General features: G+C 41.7%; 1 protein-coding gene across 1 annotated transcript in view; it reads left to right on the plus strand.

Annotated features, from left to right (window-relative positions):
• Positions 1-6,574: 6,574 nt before the first annotated feature.
• The window catches only part of LOC122220236 (sine oculis binding protein homolog), a 163,395-nt gene continuing 145,264 nt past the window's right edge, over positions 6,575-24,705 (plus strand). The window contains exons 1-3 of the mRNA XM_042939485.1: positions 6,575-6,814; positions 20,239-20,377; positions 22,156-22,341. Of these exons, the coding sequence (XP_042795419.1) occupies positions 6,719-6,814; positions 20,239-20,377; positions 22,156-22,341 (421 nt within the window). The 5' untranslated portion in view covers positions 6,575-6,718. The remainder of the gene's footprint in view (positions 6,815-20,238; positions 20,378-22,155; positions 22,342-24,705) is intronic.

Raw genomic sequence — 24,705 nt, forward strand, 5'->3', positions numbered from 1 at the left:
TCCCCTGCTCACATGCTGCCTCTGTCTCTCTCAAAAATAAATAAAACATTAAAAAATTTTTTTTAAATAAATAAATAAGATTCTGACCAGAATACTTTTCTCCAGGATTCCAGGATCTCTGCCTAGGCAATTCCTTCACATCTTTCCCATTTCATGTGAAATTTCTTTTCATAAAGATCTTTTATGATCATTTTAGCTAAAGCAGACCTCTGACTCTTGCAGTCCCCTTAATCCAATTTCTCTTTATCACATTGTTCTTTGTCATCTCTCTGTATCTAAAATTCTCTTCTTTACTGCTTGTTTGTCTATTTATTGTCCCCTCTCTGGTCTATAAGCTTTCTGAAACTTGGGAACTTGTCTGTTGTGTTTGTGGTTAGATTCCAAGCACCCAGAACAGTGCCTGGATATATAAATATCTGTTGAATAAATAAGTTATGAATCTTAAGTGAAAACATAATGACACATATATGCCCATTGCCCAGGAAAAAAAAATGAACTGAATGTTCTGTATATGATCTTAGGAGTTTGCAAAGCTCTGGAAGCTCATCTGTAAGACACCTGGTTAAAGCACTTGCATTATGGTTCTGCTGTTTCATGATGTTCTATTTGAAATTGATTTTGAATTTCATCTTCTGAAATTAAACATGACCATGAACTTTGAAAGTATGCTTTAGATGGAATATCAGCAGGCCAATTGCTGCTCATTGGTTTTGAAGAAAAAAGATCCCTGATATTTACATTAATTGACCCTAATGACTAGATGTCATTGAATGAAGATGCCTTTGTGGTATAAATGTTAAATGCTCACCTATATCCAGTTATCCTCTCCTTTTGGGGGACTTAAATTTCCCAGCTTCCTTAGCAGTTGGGCAGAATCATATGATTAATTCTAGCCAATGGACCGGGGCAGAAGTGACATATGTCACTGCCAGGCTGGAGCATCTAATTGCTGGTGAGAGATCCTCCAGGGCTCCATCTTCTCCTGGAGTACTGACTGTGGACATGCTGGCCTGGAGCTGTAACACCAAGCCATCACATGGAAGACAGTTGCTCTGGAGAGTCACACAGATCTTCAGGAGACTTTGTCTGAACAAGGAGCATGAACGTTCATTGCTTTAAGTCCTGAGATTTTCTGTTTTGCCAATCGCAGCATAACCTGACATAGCCAAATACACCAATGATTGGAGAATATGCTACCATTTTATGTAGTATTGAGTGGGGTGGGGAAGCTGTCATTTATAATTGTAAGAATTCATTGTAAGATGTATCACAATCTCAGAGGTGTTAAAATGTAAAAACAAACAAACCAAGGGTCTTAGATTTGATAAAATATAGATTATTAAAAGGAACTCATTAAATCAGGTTATCATGAATCAGGTGTCAAGAACTCCATATCTAGAGTTCAACAGGAAGTTATGGACTCAAATCCCAATACTTACTAGCTTGTGACTTAATAATTTGTGCAAGCCTTACTTTCCTCATTTGTGAAATGGGGATAACAGTAGAAGCTGCATCACCTACGGAATGGGAGAAGATATTTACAAATGACATATCTGATAAAGGATTAGTATCCAACACCTATGAAGAACTTATCAAACTCAACACCCCAAAAACAAATAATCCAATTAACAAGTGGGCAGAAGACATGAATAGACACTTTTCCAAAGAAGACATCCAGATGGCCAACAGACTCATGAAAATATGCTCAGCATCACTCATCATCAGGGAAATGCAAATCAAAACCACAATGAGATACCACCTCACACCTGTCAGAATGACTAAAATTAAGAACACAAGAAACAACAGGTATTGGCAAGGATGCAGAGAAAGGGGAACCCTCATGCACTGTTGGGAATGCAAACTGGGGCAGCCACTCTGAGAAACAGTATGGAGGTTCTTCAAAAGGTTAAAAATAGAACTACCCTAGGATCCAGCAATTGTACTACTAGCTATTTACCAAAAGGATACAAAAATACAGATTTGAAGGGATACATGCACCCTGCTGTTTATAACAGCATTATCAACAATAGCCAAACTATGGAGAGAGCCCAAATATCCATCGACTGATGAATGTATAAAGAAGATGTGGTATACATACATACATATATGTACACACACACACACACACACACACATATATGTATGTATAAATATTACTGATCCATAAAAAAGAATGATATCTTGCCATTTGCAGCAACACGGATGGAGGTAGAGTGCATTATGCTAAGCAATATAAGTCAGACAAAGGTAAATACCATATGATTTCACTCATATGTGGAATTTAAGAAACAAAACAGATGAACATATGGGAGGGGGGCAAAGAGAGAGGGAAACAAACCATAAGAGACTCTTACAGATAGAGAACAAACTGAGGGTTGATGGAGGAGGTGGGTGGGGGATGGGCTAGATAGGTTATGGGTATTGAGGAAGGCAGTTATGATGAGCACTGGGTGTTATACATAAGTGATGAATCACTGAATTCTACTCCTGAAACTAATATTGCACTGTATGGTAACTGACTAGAATTTAAATAAAACATTGAAAAGGGAAAAAACCCACAAAAAGCGAAATAAAAAAACAATAGTAGAAGCTGCCTCATAAGATTTTGTAAATATTCAGTGATATAATTCTTACAATGTGTTTAGCATAGTAATTACTCCACATGTTTTAGTCCCCATATTTGGTTAGACCACAGAATTTGTTCGAGGTGAGCATCAATTTCAAACAATATACAGGAAAGTGTCTTTGTAAGTTTGTTGTTATGCCATAAAAATCAATCAGCAAATATTTATTAATTCATTACCAGGCATGAGGACTGGGTGTGTGAGTTGGGAGTTCTTAGAGATAACAAAGAAGCAGATCTAGAAGCTGAGGGCCCAAGGCACACCATCCTAGGTCCTTCATCTTCTCTCTGATGTGTTTTCCTAGGTGAATCTGGTTAGAATGAATATCAAAGAAGCCTTGAAGAGTAAAAGTCATAAAAATACATCCCAGGAATGTATGAAAGGTCAGTCCCATACTCATTTTGGTGACTGGCAGGGGTACAGTAAGGGGAATATTGAAGACTTTTTCTATGTCCAGGGTCATAGTAGCAAATGAGTAGCTCTTTCAAGATGTAGGCCATTGTTCCTTCCTACACAGGGTTATACTCTAACAAAGTGTATAAAGTTATCTAGGGAACATTATGAGACTCATGATATGTCCAAATTCATAAAGCAGCAACTCTCGTTACGATTGTCTTCATCTATAGTACATTTGAAGAAACCTAAAACTGGTCATTAATAAGGTGTAACAGTCATTAGTTCTGAAGTTCGTTCTGAACTAAAAGTTTCCTCACATACACTATCAGAGGTTTCATTCTGTCACTGAAGATAGGCATCGTGAATTCTAACACAACATTGCCACCTCCATTTGCTGGAAGACATGTGCCTGTGAAAGAACAGGTAGCTGATTAATATCATCATTTTTATTAAATGAGCCATTTCAGAGGAAGAGATTTCTTTAAAGGAAGTATAGCTACCACTACATATAACTCTGGGCTGCAATTCACCTTTTCTTTTTATTCTTAACTTGTGAAACTGTATCTTAGGACTTGGGGCATATAACTTGTTATTTGATATCAAGTGAACAACAGTGAATCAATTGTAATGCTTTTGGCACTGAAGGAAACAGAGAGGACTTAAATATGTTTCCAGAAGACAAAAAGCTTCCCTTTGTGCATACTTTATGACATATGTTTCCACACTTTTAGAATATTCGAAAGTAAAAAAAAAAAAAAAAAAAAAGTTTCTCACTACTTCTCATTAAAGACCAAGAAGACAAACCAGAGAAAACAAACTACCTCCAACCCACATATTATTTACCAGATGTTTTGGACGAAATTCAGGTTGAAAAACTATAAAGATTCCCTCTTCATCTCTCCCTACTGGCAACAGCATCAGGATGCTATTCCTCACTGCGGAAAAACACTCACTTTCACACGTTCAGGAATGTTGTGTTATTGTTCTAGGAAAACGGGGCAGGGCGGGGGGGGGGGGGGGGGGGGGGGGGGGGGGGGGGGAGGGGCGGGGGGGGTGTGGGTACGGCTAGTACAGTTCTGGGCTCCTCTCCTCACCCTTGCTGCCAGGGTCGTTGTAGGTTTCTTGTGGGCTACTCCCGGCTTCAACTTCGCCAGAGGACTTGGGCTCACACCTGTGCATCCCTGGGTACACTCCCAGAGGCTGCTAGAAAAATCTTGAATAGGGGATCCCTGGACGGCAGGGCGCTCCATAAAAACTCAGTAATCCTCCTCTCTCGACTTTTTCTGCCCCAGGTAACCGCCCCAGGATCTTAAACTTTTTTTCCCGGGCAAATGTTTTGCTTGGACCCCTTGCAGGAGCAGAGTCTGATTCGGCTTCTCTCGCTCTGGCGACCTGGCTCGCTCGGGATCCAGCGAGCCACGCAGAGAGGGGTGCGGTTTCCCTTCCTTCCCTCCACACAGGGAAGAGAAGAGGCGAGAGGAGGTGCTCAGCTTTCTTGGATATGCTCCCAAGTATTTGTAATTTGGCATTTACGAAACAAAATAATGCTAAAATGCAAAACAGCCACCGTAGAGGTGCTCAGCCCTCCCGAGTACGCTCCCAAATATCTCCAACTTGACGTTTAAGAAACAAAACAATGCTAAAATGCAAATTAGGCAATGTGATACCCAGAATGAGCCTCGTTTGACAGGCCAAACAGATTTTAATGGAAAGCTGACTCATATTCCCCAAGCCGATTCATTCAATCTTTAAGTACTTAAAAAAATTGTGTAATTTTAAGTTCCACCACGGTTATAATGAACACTCCACAATAACAAGCAGTGGAACAATGGACACCCCCATATCGCATTGTGTCAGGTAATTACGAAGTGTAGTGGCGCGGGAAAGCCAAGCAGCGAACGTCAATGTGTCACCCGCAGCGTGTACCAGCATTCGGGGCTGCGTGTCTCACGGAAGCCTCATCAAACCTCTCACGCCAATGCCTCAGCCCAGAGAGAGCCACAAACGCAACCCGAGCTTGGCCCCAGGCACGGACCTAGTGGGCCAAAGCGAAGGCGTGCGAGCGCAGGGGGAGAGAGCACGAATGGGGGAGAACAGCCGCGCGCAGGGAAGTCGTGGGGAAGAGTGTCCACCGGCGGTGGAGGGAGGGTCCTGCCAGGCGGGGCGAACGCAGCTGGCTCCCGGAGGACGAAACCTTATAAACGGGACCCCGCTCTCCCAGCAGCACCCAATGCCCTGAGGTTAAACCCAGGGCACTGGGACAAGGGTGCGCACGGGGTCACAGGGTAAAACTGTTACTTTGTAGTGAGACACCAGTGTGTGTGTGTGTGTGTGTGTGTGTGTGTGTGTATGTGTGTGTGTGTGAGAGAGAGAGAGAGAGAGAGAGAGAGAGAGAGAGAGAGAGAGAGAGAACTGGAGGGGAAAGAAAGAACAGGGGGCTGAGGTCCGAGATGTCCTACTTCTAAGTGGTTCATTGAGAGGCAAAAGCTGTCTTGCAAACGCAGTCGTAGCTCGCACCCGGTTGGGGACCGGCGGAGCTGGGCGCACGGACCTCTCCAAGGGGCCTCCCGCCTCCACACGCCCAGAGGTGGCCCCCGGACGGGGGGGATACTATCCTGGCAGCTGTGGGGGAGGTCAGGGCTGTGGTCTCCTTTCTCCCGAGACCCTGGCGCTGGAATCCGGAGGCAGCGAGCTCAGTCTGCCTTCCCCGGGGGTAAAGAAAGCGGCCCTCTTGCAACTCGACCTCGAATCCCCGTGCCCTCCCACCGCCCAACCTCCTCCTTTCACCCCCATTCATTCCCCCCCCCCCTCGGCAGCTTCTAGGACCGGCTCAAAAGCCAACTCCAAACCCACGCGAGCCCACATCACGGAGCTAAGGAGAACAGCTGGGGTCGGGGCGGCCCCAGGGGCCGTCAGGCCGAGGTGGCGGCCGCGAGGGGCGCCGCGTCCCGCCGGTGCCCGCCGCGGATGAGCAAGCGGCCGCGAGCAGCCCCCGGGGCCGCGCAGCATCCGCGTATTCAGTGACGGTGGAAGCCACGCCCGCTCCGGAGCTGGGGGCCGTCCCAGCCCCCCCCCTCCACCTTTCCCCCTCCCTCCCGCCCCCTCCTCCCCGCGCCGGCCCCCGGCCCGCCCCCGGCTCGGCTCGCGGGAGGCGCTGGGCGCCGGTGCTGGCGCGCTCTCCCGGGCGCACACACACACATCCACGCACGCACGCCCAGAGCAGCTCTCTCCGCGCCCGGCCCTCGTTCCCCTCGCCCATGCAGACGGACAGAGCGACGGAAGATGGCTGACGACTCCACGGGGCACCGAGGATGCAGCCCGGCGGCGGCGGCGGCGGCGGGAGCGGCAGAAGCAGCGGCGGCGGCAGGGGCAGCGGCGGCGGCGGCGGCGTTGGCGGCGGCGGCGGCAGCGGCAGCGGGAGCAGGAGCGGCGGCGGCGGCGGCATCCCTGAGACTCCTCGAGCTACCTTTCCCTGTGACAGCCACTGACGTTCTCCGCCGCTAGAAGAGACCCTGCTTCTCCGGCGCCCGCCTGCCCTCCCCCTTCAGAGCCCCAGCCCCAGCCCCGCCAGCACCGCTACCTCCGCCAGCATTGCCACCATCAGCACCACCTCCACCACCACCACCGACACCACCACCACCACCACCGCCGGCGGCGGCAGCAGCCATTTCATCTCCACAGAAACCAGACACAAAAACATGGCAGAAATGGAGAAAGAAGGGAGACCTCCGGAAAATAAAAGGAGCAGGAAACCGGCTCACCCAGTGAAAAGGGAGATCAATGAGGAAATGAAGGTATTTTTGGACTTCGGGGCTGGAGAGACTGAGCTCTTTCTTCCGCCCGCTCCCTTTGGGCCGTTGTACGGATTTGGGGGGTACGGGGAGCGCTTGTCAGTTTCTGTAGGACGCCCAGAACGCCTCAGCTCTTCCTCCAGGTGCAAAACCGAGGCCAACTCGCGGGCTGCATCCCCGAGATTTGCCTGCCTCCGATTTGATGGGGGTGGGGGGGCGGCCAGGAAACCACATACTATTTAACCTTATAAACCCCAGATTGGCACAGGCGCGATTCAGAGGGAGGGGACCGGGGGCCCAAGTGGCGGGTGGACGTGGTGAAGAGGCTTTCCTAGTCGGCCGTGTGTAGTTTCTTCCCTTTCTTCGGGAACCGTTCCTCGGATCCCTCCAAAGTTGAGGCGCTGCCGGGCCGAGGAACCCCGGGAGCGCTCGATTCCACCCTTGCCTCCAGTCCGTCTCCCAGCGCCTCGATCCCGCTTCCCCTCAAGTAGCCAGCTGCGACGGTGTAGAGAGGCTGTCAGTGCCCCGGCGAGTGCGGCCCCAGCCGCGTGAGTCTGGGTACCGTTTTGACGGCCGGCTTACCTCGCCCGCCCCTGTCCGCTCCTCTCGCTCGGCTGCCTCCGCCTCTTGCTCGTCTTTGCATGCTCCACTTCCCAGTTTATCAGACCCGGGCAAGCCCCGCCGAAAGATAGCTGTCTGGGGGGCGGCCTTCCCGAGCGCCGGCCCATTGTTCGGAAAGGCCAGCCCGGAGTCCTGTCGGCGAGGTCGGGCTCCCCGCCAGGCCAGCGGTGCGCCAGAGGTGGCGAGCGCAGCAGCCTGGCGCTCCAGCTGTTCGCTTTGGAGCGATTGCACCAGAGCACCGCTCAGCTCCGGCCAACCCCCACCCCCCCACACCCCCGACACACACACTTATTTTCCATGAAGTTGAAGCTTTTGCCCGGCGAGGGTTTTATTCTGTGTTGATATGACGAATCGATCTTGATTAAAGAAAAAAAATTATATATATATATATTAATTTTTTTTCTTTTTGTGAACAAGTAGCAGTTTTCAGGGGGACTTTAGCTTTCATTCTGCAGCCGGCTTGGTGTTCCCTATCTTCTGCAAGATAGAATCCTTAACACTGCCAACTGACTTAGTCATGTTGGTGAACTTTGTATTTAAAAGGCAGACTGGATGAAAATGGCATGCGACTAAGTAAAATTTATCGCGCTTTGACGCTTTCTTGATTAGAACAAGCACATTCTGTGAGAGTGCCTCCTGTGAAGCCCGTGTTTAGGAAGGGGCGCACGGATAATACAAGCTGTATGAGTATCTAGGTGCATATGCTTATAGCTTTCCTTTCCTCCAGAAAATGTCTGTAGCAATCTCAATTTCGGAATTTGAGCTGTTATTTCTGGGTGATGAACTTAGTGCCTGAAAGCATGGGGTGCAGCATCAGTCCAAGGGGAGTTAAGGAAGATTTGCTCTGGAAACCAGTGCCATTCCTTGTGATGGAAACCACCATTGATTTAAATGATAGTTTTTTAAAAGACCAGTAGGAGCTGTTGTCTTCTGATGAGGGCTGGAATTCAAACAGTCTACAATAACCATTCTTCCCCACTTACACTTCTCTTCTGTCCTGCATTTCCAGATTACTTTTCCATTTCATTTTAAATTGGGGGTGCAGGAACAGGAGAGAAGTGAGCCACTAGGAAATCACAGTGTGCACTGGCCCTTTAAAACACTACCTAATGTGATCTATATGGATGGCAGCTTTTAAGTTTCATAGGTTCTAGAATTACAAATTAGCTAATTTTAATCAAAACATGTGAAATGTTATCCCGGCTGGATATAAAGGCTGACTGTGCTCAATGCTTGGGGCTGGCGTTGTTGACTTTGGCTGCGGGCGCACTCCGTGGTTTGGGAGATAGTTGTCCTTCTACAGTATAACAGATGTTTGTCTGAACTGGTGAGGAAGAAACAAAAACAACATTGTGTGAAGGGGAAAAATTACACAATTTTTAGTCAATGCTGCAGGACTAAGTATGGAATTAACCTTCGTGCACAGAATTTCCTCTTCTTAAAATGTTATTTTTCTTCCAAATCACCACCTACTATTTGAAGTTTTAGTCCTCATCATTTCTGTGTAGAGTGGCATTAAATAAGAAGTTTTACACAGCAAATAACTCAGTTGCCTGTAGGATTGGTATTTTCTATCTGGTTTAGACCAGTGTGTGAGAGACCCCGGCAGAAACCTCCAGTCATGTCCCCGCACACAATGCCAGTATGCATGGATTCCCATTTCTACTGGAATTGTTTTGTAGGTATTCCTCTAATATAATGGCACCCAAAGTCCTCATTTGAAAAGTGCTTTCTCAAAGTCAAATGGTGGAAAGGTTATTTTGAACTCATTAGTATTTTTCTGTTTTTAATGTTAATAACCATATCAGTATAACCCTCCTCAAACCTCATGGTATTATTACTACTCCTTGTCCCCAAACCTAAAGTGTAGAGTAACATAACAAGTTGGTTGCCCTGTACAAAAATATGTGCAACAAAATGTCACCGAGAACACAATGTGGCCTTGTGCAGCTTCATATCGGTGCCGCTGGAGCTGCCTGGCTGTGTTTGCCTTCATCTGAACGGCTTTCATCTGGACCAGTGTAAACTAAACCCTGGTAAGTAATCACTGCCCGGCAGAAAGAAAGGAATGTATACAGCTAGCACGGCCTAAGCTGTAAAAACGGAAACCTGAGCCCCCACCGAGGATCACATATCAAGGCTTGAAGGTAGGGGAAATGAAAGGGGGAAAGAGGAGAGAGCGAATGGAAAAGTCAGCCTGGGAAGTGGAGGGTCAGGAGGAGGCCCCCCTCAGGGAGATTTGGCTCAGGGATTAGGGAGTTTTATCATGGTGTACAGTGACCTACTCAGGTTTCAACACTGGTTGGATCAAGTTGCTTCTCTGTGAGCTGAAAGAAAAAAGACTGGTGTGTATGTGATTTTTCTTCCCCGCTTCGGGTAATAGAAAGGACATTGGCACAAGTGTCTATTTTAAGTACAGCAAATGCAGGGCACTCAGAATGAGTGACAAAATCACCCCATCATGAGGCTTTCTTCAAGATCTCCTAATTGAGACAGTTACATGTTTATTTTAAAATGGCTGGAGAAGACAAACTGGCTGAGGTTTAGCTGACACCAGTAATGGCATTGGAGGTTGTCTTCATGTGGCTGGGAGCTAATGTTGGTGGCTGTTTCACTAGATCAGATATTGAGTTACATTTTCGTTATCACTGGTCTAATGTGCATGGCAGTTGTAACAAATTTAAATTTGATACAATATAATTTTGTGTGTGAAAAGTACATGACTTGGCATAGATGCTTATAGTGTAGTGAAAATATCTTCAAGTAGAAGTGCTTGTCTCATTATGACCTTTACAATGTTACCTTATCTTTCCTTTTCTTCTTTCTCCCTCCACCCTGGTTTTTCTTGGTTAAAAAGACTCGTTACTTTACTGTATTTGTCATAAGTATGCCTTGTTTAATTAATGACCAGTAGAGACAATTTAAAAAAATTAGATGGTGATGCAATTTACATTTTGACTATTTTTGTTTTCTAAAGTGAATATTGTGATTGTATCTAATGTAATATGTCTTCAATGTACTGTTAGCTCACATGTATCATAATAAATGGATCTTAGGAAGGAATCCCAACACATAGAAGGGCTAATTCATTTCAGGAGTTCATCCATAACATGACAGATTTAATATAAAAACTAGTTCATACTATTGGACGTGTATAGGTAAATATATGTGTAAGTGTAACAGTAACAGTAATAGTTCTACTTAAGGGTAAGTATCTTGCACACATAGATATTAGTGAACATGATTAGTGGCTACTGAACAGTAATGCAGCTCAAAAAAAAAAAAAAACTACACTGTGAGTAGAGATAATGAGTCAGATTTTTATCTTTTAAAACTCTTTGACAAAACCAGTGTGATTAGATCAAGGACTCTGCCCTGGAAACTTTCCTAAACAAACCATAATTAATGCATTTGCAGCGTTTGACTTCTTTATCAATTGTTAAACTACAGGATCATCTGTATTAAATGTCTTGGGGTCTCCTTTACTGAAGACGTTTTCTGTCTATAAATATTCCCAGTAAATAATTTGTACCTAAAATTATGCTTCAGTCCTGATGCCTACAGTTAGAGTCAGGAACATCTGTTAAAGTTTAGTAGTAAACTCACCACAAGATTTGCTAATTTGGTTTCTGATGGTCTCCATTTGGCATTAAAAATGACCTGTGTCAACTGCATAGACAATAAAGCAAGTTGCAGAGCTAAGCTGGTGAGTGCAGTGAAATAAATAGGTTTCCATTAAGGAAAGAAAGAAAGAAAGAAAGAAAGAAAGAAAGAAAGAAAGAAAGAAAGAAAGAAAGAAAGAGGGAAAGAAAGAAAGATCATGGTGTAGATTGGGAAAGTCGGCATGTTTCAAAGTTGAAATCAGCTCATTACTAAGACAGGTATATTTTAAGTTTTGCTGCTGAAACTCCATCCTGTTGTCAGACACAGTAAGTCTCAGGAACCTAGAAAGTGGGCTTGGGACAGATCTCACTGTGGCATTCACAAATTATGTAAGACCTGTCAGCCACTGGCCTCAGGTGTGCCACGTGGTAGGGTTGGGGACTAATGACAGCTGGGACATGGTCCTTACTTCTTGCGAGCTGGAATAGGATGTTCCTGAGCCCACCAGCCTTGTCCTCCACGTTTCTGTCAGTTGTCCTGCTCAAGGCTCCAGTCAAAACCCATTAAGAGATGCTTCTGGGAGGGCACAGAGAGCTGTGAATTCTGTTCTGTTCAAACCAGGGTTTTCTGAAAAGAGGCTCTTTTTCCGTCCATGAACCTGTGAGTGTGATAGAGCAAGATTCTCTAAGCCTTATACGACTCGCAGGTTCCAGAGACGAGGAAATGGAAAGGAACCACTCCACTTCCTCCCGAATCTGAAATAAACATTTGAACTAGAAGAAAATGAGTCTGACAGACTCATTCCCTTCTGCGTTTCCTGCCTCTGTGCTTGCCAAGCACTGCTCTGAGAAGCCAAGCCTTACTCTCCTTGTGTGAGAGACAGACTCATAGAAACCAAGAGGTAACAGTTTTTAAAGGAAAGTCAAAAACAGGGACTCCGAAAGGGCAAATATCAGTGAGCACAAGTGACTGTCTGAAAAAAGGAGAGTTCCAGGGAAAGACAGTGTCTTGTTAGAGTGACCATATTTTTTATATCTCCTAGGGAAGTGTCCTTTTCATTAAGTCTTTATACTGCTTTCTCTTTCTTTTCAAAAAAGTTATTAGAAGTAGTAGAAGGCGGATCATTTAAAAAGCTCTCAAGTCTCAAACTTCCTCTTGTGGAATGGGAAGTCAGCCACACTTGCACTCTCGAGCTAATAAGATTATTGAATATTTTCCTAAAAGAGAAGGGATATTACTGGGTAAAATGAGAAAGAAATAAAGTACTTTGTTTTTGATGGTGCCAATTGAAACATGTAAACAGGCATGAAAGCATGTGGTGAGTGCGATTTGCTGAATGTATATTTTAGGATCTGTAGACCGATGGGTGTTAATATCTCTTACGTAACCAAAGGGCTGTGGAACCCTGTCCTGTTTTAAGGCCAATGGCTTTGGCAGGGACAGGAAAACAATGCAACAAGTCTTGGTGATTTTTAGGGCCGTTCTACAGCTGTGATCGGACACAGCTGCACACCTGCCTTGTTTGCCACATTAACCTTGGGGCTGGAATCCACAATTTCACAGCATTTGTTTGACCTTTTTTAGGACGTTTGATGTCCTGGCCGTGGATGAAAACGTGGGAACATAATTGTCTATTCTGTGTCACAAAAAGACAATAAAGCAACATAGGTTTTATATGTGGAAACACACAATTTTGGTTTCGTATACCAATTACACAGCCATCCAATTTAGAATATATCAATAAGAGAACAAGACTTTCTCCTCAGGCCTGTTTCAGGCTGGGGTTGTATTTTAATATTATGATGTGTCTTCTACCTTTAGAACTGTATTGTAATCATTGTGTTGTGGCCGAAAACGATGCTGCAAAATGGAGGGTAGTGACCATCTTTAAAGGATTTCTTCTTCTTCTTTTTTTTTTAATATTTATTTATTTATTTTGAGAGAGAGCATGAGTGGGGGCAGGGAAGAGAGAGAGGGAGGGAGAGGGAGAGAGAGAGAATCCCAAAGCAGGCTCTGTGCTGTCCATGAGGAGCCCAATGTGGGGCTTGAACTCACAAACCACGAGATCATAACCTGAGCTGAGATCAAGGGCCTGACACTTAACAGACTGTGCCACCCAGGCGCTCCCATCTTTAAAGGATTTCAAATTGCAAAACTGTGGTTCAGGTAAAAAGAGCAGGGCTCACCGGGTAAAGTCTGCACCAAGAGTACAAATCTCGCTGCTCTTATCGTTCCATGCATGTGGATAGCCCTCTAACGGGTCTTCTCTGGGGAGAAGGACCATCTGATTCCTTAGGATACCATCTGATCTAGCGGGATCATGAATGTGGATGTACTTTGTAATCTCTAAAGGGATCTTACAATATTTCTTTTTCTCTGTTTAAATTTTACCTCCCAACCCTCTTGCAGAACTCTAAAATAAATCTGATCCACTGGATCTGTGTTAAGAGAGATGACTTAGGGGCACCTGGGTGGCTCAGTCAGTTGCGTGTCGGACTTTGGCTTAGGTCATGATCTCGTGGCTCGTGAGTTTGAGCCCCTTATCAAGCTCTCTGCTGTCAGCCTGGAGCCCACTTTGGATCCTCTGTCCCCCTCTCTCTCTCTGCCTCTTCCCTGCTCGCATTCACTCTCTCTCTCTCTCTCTCTCTCTCTCTTTCTCAAGAAAAAAATAAACCTTAAAAAAGAGAGAGAGATGACTTAGACTCAGCCTTAGGCCAGATGTGGGGATAGAATCAGAAGCTGACTTCTAATCAAGTTCAGTTCTTACTTCTGCAAGAAGAGAAACTGCCTCTTCTGCAAATTGCTATCTTACCCCCTTTAAAGATCTCAATTAGCAAGTTCAGTGATGCTTAACAGAAACCTACCTAAGAAGTCAGAACACATGGAGGTGAAGGGGGAGATAAAATATTTTCCAAAAATAACCATCATTCTGTCATTCATAATCTTAACCAGCAGGGATGCTAGCATTTTTCCCCCCTGCCTTATAAATTGTTCAGGATTGGGGTTTCCCTTTCCTTTGAAAGTATTTCTCATAGGCTTCACTTTTGTAGACAGTGTGTGCCAGAATGTTTTGAAGTTAAGTCATGTGACTGACAGATCCTTTTTATTGTCATCAGGACTGTGAATATGGCTGACATAATTGTCTATGAGTAGACTATGTGTTAATTAATTTTTAGTTAAAGTAATTTTTACTTTTATAAAGTTAATACCCAGACACGATAGAAATAGTAGAGTAAGCAATACAGAAGATACAAAATACAAAAGCAATACAAAAGCTAAAAGAAAAACAAAGCCTATAATTTTCCCACCCAGACACAATTACTATCAACATTCTGATATATGTCTGTTAATGCCCTTTTCTATGTATGATATATAGTTTTTTTTTTAAACAAAAGAGGTCTTCTAGTGTGCTAACCTTCTTCAAAACTTAATATATTGTTAATAGCTTTTCATGGCAGTAAAAATTTATCTATAGCATATATTTTAATGGCGCAATAGTATTCCATTTTAGTCACTCCATGACTAAGCTGTAATTTAACTAGATTCCTATTGTTTGGCATATAGTTTGTTTCTAAGAAAAAACCCTGAGATAAACATTCCTGAACATGCATATTTTTGCACGCATTTCCTTTGAATGGTTCCTACAATTCTGAGAAATACAATTGCTGAATCAAAGGGTATGTGCGTGTTTAAAGTCTTTCACTGCATATAGTCAACTACCCTTTTTCTAAAAGTTGTATCAACTTAAATTTCCAATAGTAGGAGACTGCTCACTAACACTGGATATTCCAATTCCTTTAACTTGCACATATTTATTTTTAGAATCCATTTTACTGAATTTTGTTTGATCGTTTTTCTGTATTTATACATTTAAAAAATATTTGTGAGGGGCGCCTGGGTGGCTCAGTCAGTTGAGCGTCTGACTTCGACTCAGGTCATGATCTCAACAGTTCGTGAGTTTGAGCCCCACGTTGGTCTCTGTGCTGACAGCTCATAGCCTAGCGCCTGCTTTCGAATCTGTGTCTCCTTCCCTCTCTGCCCCTCCTCTGCTCACACTCTGTCTCTCTCTCTCTCTCTCAAACATTAAAAAAAAAAGTTAAAATTTTGTGAATATATTCAAATGTACTAGCACATTGACTGAGTACATTCTAAGTGCTAGGCATTGTCCTAGGTGAGGCGTAAAATGAAATAAGAGGTTTCTGCCCTCAGGTAACTTATAGTGTATTTGGGATAGGTGACATATTTTACCAGACCTGGGACTTGGGGTGAAAACTGGAATTATGTTTGTGGGGAGAGAGAGGACATGGCTCTTCCCTCATTTGAATTAAAAATTGGGAGCTCTTTGAAACCTTTGTGCTCTCTTGGTTAGTATACGAAGTTGAAAACACACTGATACTCAGTTTTATGAGGCCTGGTAAGAAAGAAATCCGTGGTACCTACTTACATTTTAAAGTCTATTTGGTGTTTTCAACATAAAATCATTAGTCCTTTTTGAAGACCTTGAAGTAGTTGCATTTCAGAAGTATTGTGAGAATTTGTAATTACTGCAGTTTTCAAAGTGCCTTGAAGTCCAGTCTTTATTATTTACCTGGTAAAGTGGTCAGTGAAAAATCATTTAGACTGAACTTTGACATTTGTGCAGTACTTCCAGGTGAATAAGGAGAGAATCTAATGAAGGTCCTGGGAATTAGGTTTCAACAAAAATAAATTTTTGTATCAAAAGAATTCAGAAGGAATGGGGAAATAGTAAAATTTCCAGCCTTTCCACCATCTTTCTGTGGCCTATTTTTTTTTGTTTGTTTGTTTAATTCTAGGAAGAGATCATGCTTTCAGACTAAATGTTAGGATTGTCTTTTTTTTTTCCTTAGGAGCCCTGGAAGCGAGAGAGGGGAATTAGAGAGGGCAAGGAAGAGGCATGGGGATAAATGTTAAAAGTACAAAGCAACTAGAGTCAGATGCAATGTGCAAAAAATTATAAAATGAGAAGATTAAATTTAACAGTGAATTTTGAACACAATCCAACGAAACAAATAATTGAGGAGAGTAGAGGCCAATGATCAAGTCTGAAAGCAAGCAACATAGGTAGATATAGGCCCTGGTTGGAAAGCTCTTTATATGGGACATTGACATCCTGTGGTATGATTTCCTTGCAACTCTTTGATTGGTCCAAGGAGGTAGTTTCTTTGGAATTGCTGACACATCGGACTATATGGAATTGATCATAGAAAGAGGCCTGGTATAAGAATCAGAAGATCTGTATTTTTGTTCTGACTTTACTGTGTGATGTCTCATGCCTGTCATTTACTTTCTGGATGCTCTAATGTTTGGTTGTAAAATGAAGGTATCACCTAGGTTCACCAGAAGTTTATTGTGGAAATCAAATACCCAACTTACTGGGTTATTGAAAGGAACAGAGAGTTAAAGGATGTGGAAACACTATAAAGTGCTGTAAGAGTGTTAGACATTATCATTATAATTATAGTGACCTATTTTCCAAACCCAAATTGGACCACATGGTATGAGAGAGGATTTTTGTGCCACTTCCAAGGGTGAGAGGCAGTCTGCAAAATGCGATTCAGATGCCAGAATATTGAAATTTCTGGCACAATTTTGATGGTTTATGGGAGCAATGATAAAATATTTGAAATAGTAAATGTTCAGTAAAATTTATGACATGTGATCATGATAATTGTAATATTTCTTTGCAAAAGGTATTTAATTTCTTGTCTAAGTACAAGTTCTTTGATTTCACAGAATCTTACTACTGGGAGGGACCTGGAGACTTTAGTTTCCCACCCCGTCTCTAGAATATTTGCTAGGTGAAGATTTGCGGGGGGGGGGGGGGGGGGGGGGGGGGGGGGAACAAATTTCACTACCTCCCTTGGTAAAGTAACTTGTCTTATTATTGAACATCTTTCTGGCAAAACATCTCTGCTGTTTAATTTTTATCACCTTTATTTTTTCACCTTTTAAAAACCATAACATACATGAGAAACATCTGTAGGAAAGGAGTAATTTTTTTACTAGAAAAATCCTTTTTTGAGGATAATAATTTAAAAAATGTTGAAAAACCAACCGCTGGAATTTTCTACCAGAAGGATTTGAAAACCCTTATGGGCCATAAACATTAAACTCATTTCTTCTAGAATGTTATGTTTCTTGGATGATAACTGCAAAAATCTATTTCATTTCCTTTGGTTTCGCACCATAATGAGCCCATATGATATCTAGCATCAAATTCTACCTAGAAATTAAAAATCTTAAGTTATCTATTCCTTGGGGTTCTTTGATTTCTTAATACAGTGTGTTTAAGACAGAAGTAATAGTCTGTTTCTTATACTTATGCCACAAGAAACTTTGGTGTTCACTTTCTCTTTCTTTCACCTTGGTCTTCCTTTCTGGACAGATTTGAGATTTATAGCTTGAGGGCTTATAAACCTTTCCTATTCTGCTTTTGCAGTCATCTATCAAAGCAACAAGGTGTTTATTTTTATTTTCACTGATAAGAAAGGGAATGTTTCAGAGCTTATTTTCATTGACATTTATAGTAACTTGAAAATCATAGAATAGACTAAGTTCACATTGATTGTTCCACGAAGTCTCTGAGTTTTCAGCACAAACCATAAACTAAGTGTTGCAGTTAAGATGTCCCAATATTATGAATTTGGTGATAATAACCCAGCGGAGGTTTTAGTTTTTACCCGCATGTCTGAAACTTCTGGATTCCATCCCTGGGATTGGTTCTGAAAAGCTGAATGGATTTGCAGCTGGACTAAAACAAACAAATCTATATCCTTGGCTGGGAGGTTGTTCCATGAATTATGCATCTGTAGCCTTTGTGTCACTTCAGAGGTTAGGCAGAACTGGAGAGAGAGGCGCCCAGATACAAACGGTCTAGAAAATTGGATATGGTGGCCAAGAGTTACTATGCAAAAGATTTTCTGTCTCGTTGGCACAGTTCTCTTGGAGATTGGGGCAAATAGCACACAGACCAATAAGATGGTTTGAACTTGGCTTTTAACACTGTGGGGAATTGGTGTTTTGATTTAAGGTGTAATCCTTCTCCGTGGAGATTTCTGCTGCCAGACCACTGATGGAGGACCTCGATTTGTGCGCTTAGGGACTGTCATTCTCCAGACCAGGCGCTCAGCTTAGTGAAAAAAATTGGGTGTTAGGGGAGACTGACGCCTCATTAAAGGGATCTCTTTTGATTGAATAGAGCAGTGTTTAGCTGAGTCCTCCTCAGTGGTATTCCAGAGGTTGCTGAGCTTATTATACATATCGATCATATCATCTTTGTGCATTCATGAAAAGAATGTCTATTTAATGTGGACATGACCAGCCATCAGAGAGAATAAATGCCTCACTAAAGCGTGATATGGCTGACTGTTGGCCTTGTGGATGGTAGCACTGAATCAATCTGGCTAGATTTTTTTAAAATTGCTGGTGCACTATACCATCACAGATAGACCCAGTTGGAGCCCTGAGCTTAAGTGGGCACTAAAGCAAAGAATCTAACATTCTGTGGGAGGTTTGAAATGCCAGGTTTGTTTTTGTGGAGTCAGTAGTGTAATATCTTTTCTTTTTTATGCAATCCCTGCTGAAATCTAAAGTCGTGAAATTCAAGAGAACATGGAACTCACACGTTGAGGCTGTGTACACTCTTGGTTTAGCCTGGGTGCTTTGTTTCAGGTATATAAATTATACATCCCAGTGTAATTCGGAAATGACAGCTTCTAGGGAGAATGAGAAAAGATTCTTTGAGCCACAGAGGTTAGAATATATAGTTTTTCTAGCAAGTCTAGGAAGCTCAGGATGCCTTTCCAGACAAAGATTTTTTTAAAAAAAAGAATTCATTCAACATTTATTAAGCCCTTATTCTGTAGCATAGTGTCCTGCTTTTTATTTTTAAGTCCCCCCAGCTTTATTGAGATATAATTGACACATAAGAACATAAGAGATATAATTGACACATTGTGTAAGTTTAAGGTGTACAATGCGTTGATTTGATGTATTTATATATTGTAAAATCATTACCACTGTAGCATTAGCTACGCCTCCAACCTGCCATAGTTACCATTTCTTTTTTGTGGTGAGAACATTGGAGATCTATCTACTCTCTTAGCAACATTTGAGTATATGATACAGTACTATTAGCTATCATCATCATGCTGTACATTATATCTCCCAACCTGTTAATCTAATAATTGGAAATTTGTACCCTTAGACCAATATCTCCCCATTTCCCTCACCTCCCAGCTCTGGTGACTACCACTCTACTCTATTTCTTAGAGATGTTTTAAGGCACATGCAAGCATTAAGATCATTAATACAGTCTCACGTCTTGTTTCCAGATCTAGCAGTTGATAAGTTCACAAAAAAATAGCCACCTGATATTAAAGCTTTAAAGCTGTCCAACTATACCCATTATTTCACAGTTTAGTATCAATAATAACAACAATAATGATATCTTACATTTATATGTTGGTTTATAGTTCATAAACTATTTTCATGTGTTATCCAAAATCTGGGCTGGCTATTAACCTTAAAGTTATTTGGTACTATTATGTTACTTGTTGGAAGACAATCATAGTGACCTTTGATTTTATGGAGAAGGAAATCTGTCAGTAGTGAAATTTGTAAAGCAAATTATGCATTGATTTTTAAAGTATACATTTGCAAACGGGAAAATTAAAAAGGGAGACCCTTGTAGCCTTGACAATTGACAAATTATTTCTTTGCTGAGATTTTGCTTTATCTGAGATAAGAGTCATGTTAAAGAACAATACCTGAATCAGAAAGCAATTCTAATTTAAATTAATCTGAGCCACCAAAAGTTTGATTGTTTTCATTTTCAAATATTTTCTTAGCTGTTTTTGTGCCTTACCTTTTGTGTTAGTCTGGGGTATAAACTTTGCAGAATATGCTAAAATATGACTTCCTATTTGTAAGCAAAACAGACTAATACCTTTTTTCTTATTATCTTTAAATTGCAAATGTCTGAAGGCCTGTCATAATTGGATGCGTCATCCTGAGATTTAAATGCATTACAGTGTTTGAACGTGATTTGAAAAATGAACACGACTCTAGGGGAGGTGGGGCAGGGCTGGCATTAAACGGGTAGTGCAAACAGAATTTGACTTATGCATTCGTTTCAAATAGTTATTGATTATATAAAAAAGGAACCTGTGCTTCTCTTTCAGAACTTTGCAGAAAACACTATGAATGAACTCCTTGGCTGGTATGGCTATGATAAGGTTGAATTGAAAGATGGTGAAGATATTGAATTCAGGAGCTACCCTACAGATGGAGAGAGCCGGCAGCACATTTCTGTTCTCAAAGGTAATGACATTTAATGTCCCTTTGTTCATGCAAAGAAGGATTAACTATCTCAACCTGCCAGAATTGAGTTGCTTTGGGACTCATTTTGTTGATTATGCCAATGGTTGATTTAAATGTACATCCCCAGTAGTGCTTTCCCATAAGCAGAATTCCACAGAATATAAGAGCACAACATAAAACAAAAATAGACACAGCTTAATCTCCTTCCAGCAATGAGAGAACTAGCTAGCAAGGGCTATGGACTTTAAGTGTTATGGTCCTGCCCACAAATTTATAGAAAGGGACAACATCTGCTATGTTCTCCCCCTGTGTCCTTTGATATATTAGTTATTGGGGACTGGTGCTTCCTATTAAGTGAAATATTAGGTTTGGATTTTGAGACTCTTAAGAGAGAATTTTTGGTAATCCCCCCTTCTTCTCTTTTTGGTGGGAATTCTAAAGTAAAGCCCTATTTCTGTTTTGTGTTTGAATTCCTTCCTGCCCCCAGCCTTGGATAGGGTAAGAGGAATAAGAGAGTCGTACATGATTGGATCCCACATTACTCTATAAGAATTTTCATCAAAGCCCAGCTAAAGAGTGGAAATTAGAGTCGTGGCAGAATAAAATTAACACTGATTCTATCAGCAGATAGTGTCGGCGACTTCATGAGGGAAGCCTAGAACCACTGGTGGGTGTTGATATGGATACTGAATTTATGAACCTAAATTTGGAGTGAGAGTTTGTTTGTCAAAGAAAAGGAGTATATAAAGAAGCAATCCATGTGGGGAACTTCAATAAAAAGTGGGCAAAATTCATTGTGTGTCATCATTGGCAATTTGATCAGTATTTGCCCTGCATTGTAAACTACCTGCTCATGCATTTTATTGCCAGTGTCTACGACAGGGCTTTTCCTTCTTATATGCCAAGCAACGAAATGTAAATGAGCTGTCCTGCAGGCATGTGGAATTGAACGTACATGACAAATTTCATGTTAAGCCCGCTATGAAATTGTACACATCATGTTACAGAGATAGTATCATCAATTTCACTGTAAATGAAAAATGCAAGTCATGAGTTTATATTCTATAAACTAATAGCTCGTATGATACTTGGTCTAGGTAATAATCTTTGCCTCTGGGGAACATGGAGAGTGCCAGGATATGCTACTAGAGGGAAAAAGTTGTTTTCCATGGTTGAATTTTTTTTTTTTTTAATGATTCACATACAAGGATAAAATTCACAAAGTTCATATCATTGTAAGTTTTCTTTATTTTCACTTTTGTTAATATTTAATGGATATTAATGGGTTCATTTAAAGAGTTTACCCTGTGAAACAGTTTTCTTTCTAATAATCTGCTTCTTTCTCATTGGTTCTTTTGATTATATTAAGACCAAACTTTTTAATACAGTGGGACCTAGTTATAGGCCTGGAGGGGCAAATTTTTAGCCACCCCCCCTCCTTTAGCCAGAGAGTGAGGCCTGCTATATATCACTTGGTACATGGGAAATGTTAATTGCCTCTCAATTTTCTATGGGCTTTACAGCGCTAAAATTCATCACCATGATACAATTGAGATGTTAGCTATCATAGTGGAGCAAATTATAAAGGAGCCCATTGGAAATTTATGGTAACAAGACTGAAAAGGTCCAGGATGGTCTGTGCAGTTCTGGTAAAGTGTTTAAAGATTTGCAAGGAAAAATTTATTTTGTTATACATAGCCATTTTGCTTGAGAAAATGTGGTCATAAGGAAAACAAGTCCTTTTGTTACATTGAACATGATTTTCTTTTCTTTTACAGAAAATTCTTTGCCAAAACCAAAATTACCTGAGGACAGTGTTATTTCACCATACAATATAAGCACAGGTTATTCAGGGCTTGCCACAGGAAATGGACTCAGTGACTCACCTGCAGGGTCCAAGGATCATGGCAATGTGCCCATTATTGTACCTTTAATCCCTCCACCCTTCATAAAGCCACCAGCAGGTAAGTCACTACTGGGGTTTCCAAGGAGAACGACTCAGAAAGTAGTTGTCATTATCTTATAAATCATTATTAAATGCTCAAGTTAACTTTGGAAAAGACTGTTTTAGGAATTTTGTGACAAGAGATACTAGTGCATGTATTATTTACAGGAGTATTGCTCTGTTAGGCAAATTCCCCCAATCTACTTTTAACTGAATGAATATTTCCTGCCACTGGCTACAGAAAAGTTATTTTCCTTCTCTGAAATAATCTGTTACAAAATAAAAAAAGAAAGGTGAAATAATTTTATATACTGACTGGCTGACCTGGGTGGTAGTGTTGTGAGGGCAAGCTCTCCTCAGAGGGCCACCCTTCTAAATCCACTTAAGAAACAACCTAGATTATCCATCTTTGCCACAGATTCTTTCTAATTCCTGGAAAACTCTCTTTGAGAGCGTTAAAGAAAAATGGATGTCTGAATTTTACGTGCATGAAAATATAATCCGTTCTTTAATATTTCCAGAAAACCAGATGGCAGTGTATGAAGCTGGATGGCAAAGGGCTGAGCATTGTATGATGTTGCAAGCTAGGTTACAGCCATGTTCCATGCAGAGAAAGAAGTTCAGTAGCATTGTATCTGGCTTGCTGTGAAATGTGGGAATTATGCTAGAATGCTTAATTGCTAGACTGATTATTTTTGTGTATATTGAGTTGAACAATGATAAACAGTGAGTTTTGATGGCAGTACTTAGCATAACTTACGGAAGAGAATGTTTGCATTTTTTTTTAGGGGAGATAGGTGTGCAATTGTTTTCATAAACAGTGAGGATATTTGTAGATATAAATTCCTAGGCTTATGTTGTAGATATTTTTGTACCATATTCTAAGTGTTACTAACATTTTCCTTCATAGTATGGGCACATTCTCTTCCTTAGCTTACTACATTTTAGTAGTAAAAGTGTCCTTTCAAATTGAGGTCCTCAGATATGTCCTTGAAATCCATTTATCTGTCAAAATCACTTGAAATTGTGTTTGCTGATTACTAACATAATTTGTGTATCATATAGAATTTACCTATTTAATGCCCCTAGTCTCCTTTGGTTGGTTGTTTTCTGATGCAGAGGGGCCCAGATGTATCTCCCAAGGGCCAAAAACATACTTTGCATAGGCTACTGGAAAGGAGAGGGGTAACTAATTTTGTAAATGTAGGGTTCATATTCGAATGTGTGTCCAGTGGCTTCAGTGAGAGGTGATGATAAAGAGTATCATTAAGGCAGTGTGTCTAAGTGGAAAGAACCCTGGCTTCAGATTTAGACAGATTGGGCTCAAGTCTAGGCTTTGTCACTTACCAGCTCTGTGAACATGCACACATTAAATGAGTTCTCCTCTCCTCAGTTTCTCCATCTGTAAAATGGGGATCACAGGTTCATCCTATGGTATTATTGTGGCCATGAGATGAGAAAATATATGTAAAGCACCTAGCATAGTACCTGCCACATGAAAGCCATTCAGTAAACACCATGCCTCTTTTTTTTCAGTCCTTAGTCTGCCCTAGAATTATCATGCACATAATTTGTGCATAAAAAGGTGTGCATCCAAATGCAAATTCCCCTCTAAGATTTATTTGAGCAAAGCAAACAGCTTTAGAAATTAGCATAGCTGAGGCTAACATGAGTTTGGCATGCCCAAAAACCTGCCCTGGAGTTTCCTGCTGAGCCAGCCACGTGGAATTCAAGCACACAGCTCCCATTTAACTCTAATTCCACATCAGATCAGGAAATAAATATGCAAAAGGATACAGGCCAAAAATTGAGCCTTGGAAGTCTTAGACATAGGAACTTGGAGGAATTAGAAGCCAGAGTAACCGAACACCAGTGGTTTTATGCTGTCTTCATGCAAGTCCAAAGCACTCATCTGTTGAAAACAAAATGTAGGGGAGGACATGTTTAATTTTCTGTATCTGCTCTAAACCTTGACTCTGTGCTTCTCCTGGGTTCTATATGACAAGACAGAGAATACAGAAAGGATCTCTGCTTTCAAGGGGTTTTCTCCATTAATCTCTACACAGAAACACTTACAGGAGAGATGAATTTTGATTTAGTCATATTATATAGTACAGGGGTCCACAAACTTTTCCTGTAAAGGGCCAGATAGTATTTTAAGCTTTGGGCTATGCTGTCTCACAGCTGTATCACAGCTACTGAACTCTGCTGTTGTAGCAGGAAAGCAGCCACAGATAATATATAAACAAATGGCTGTGTTTATGTTCTAATAAAACTTCATTTACAAAAAAGACAGCAGGGAGGGTTTGGCCCCAGGACAACAGGTTGCTGATTTTTGCACTAGGGTAAGATTGGCAAAAGCCTCATGATAATAGGAGGGTGA

This window comes from Panthera leo, chromosome B2 (genome assembly GCF_018350215.1).
Source record: "Panthera leo isolate Ple1 chromosome B2, P.leo_Ple1_pat1.1, whole genome shotgun sequence".
In the NCBI taxonomy this organism is placed as follows: Eukaryota; Metazoa; Chordata; class Mammalia; order Carnivora; family Felidae; genus Panthera; species Panthera leo.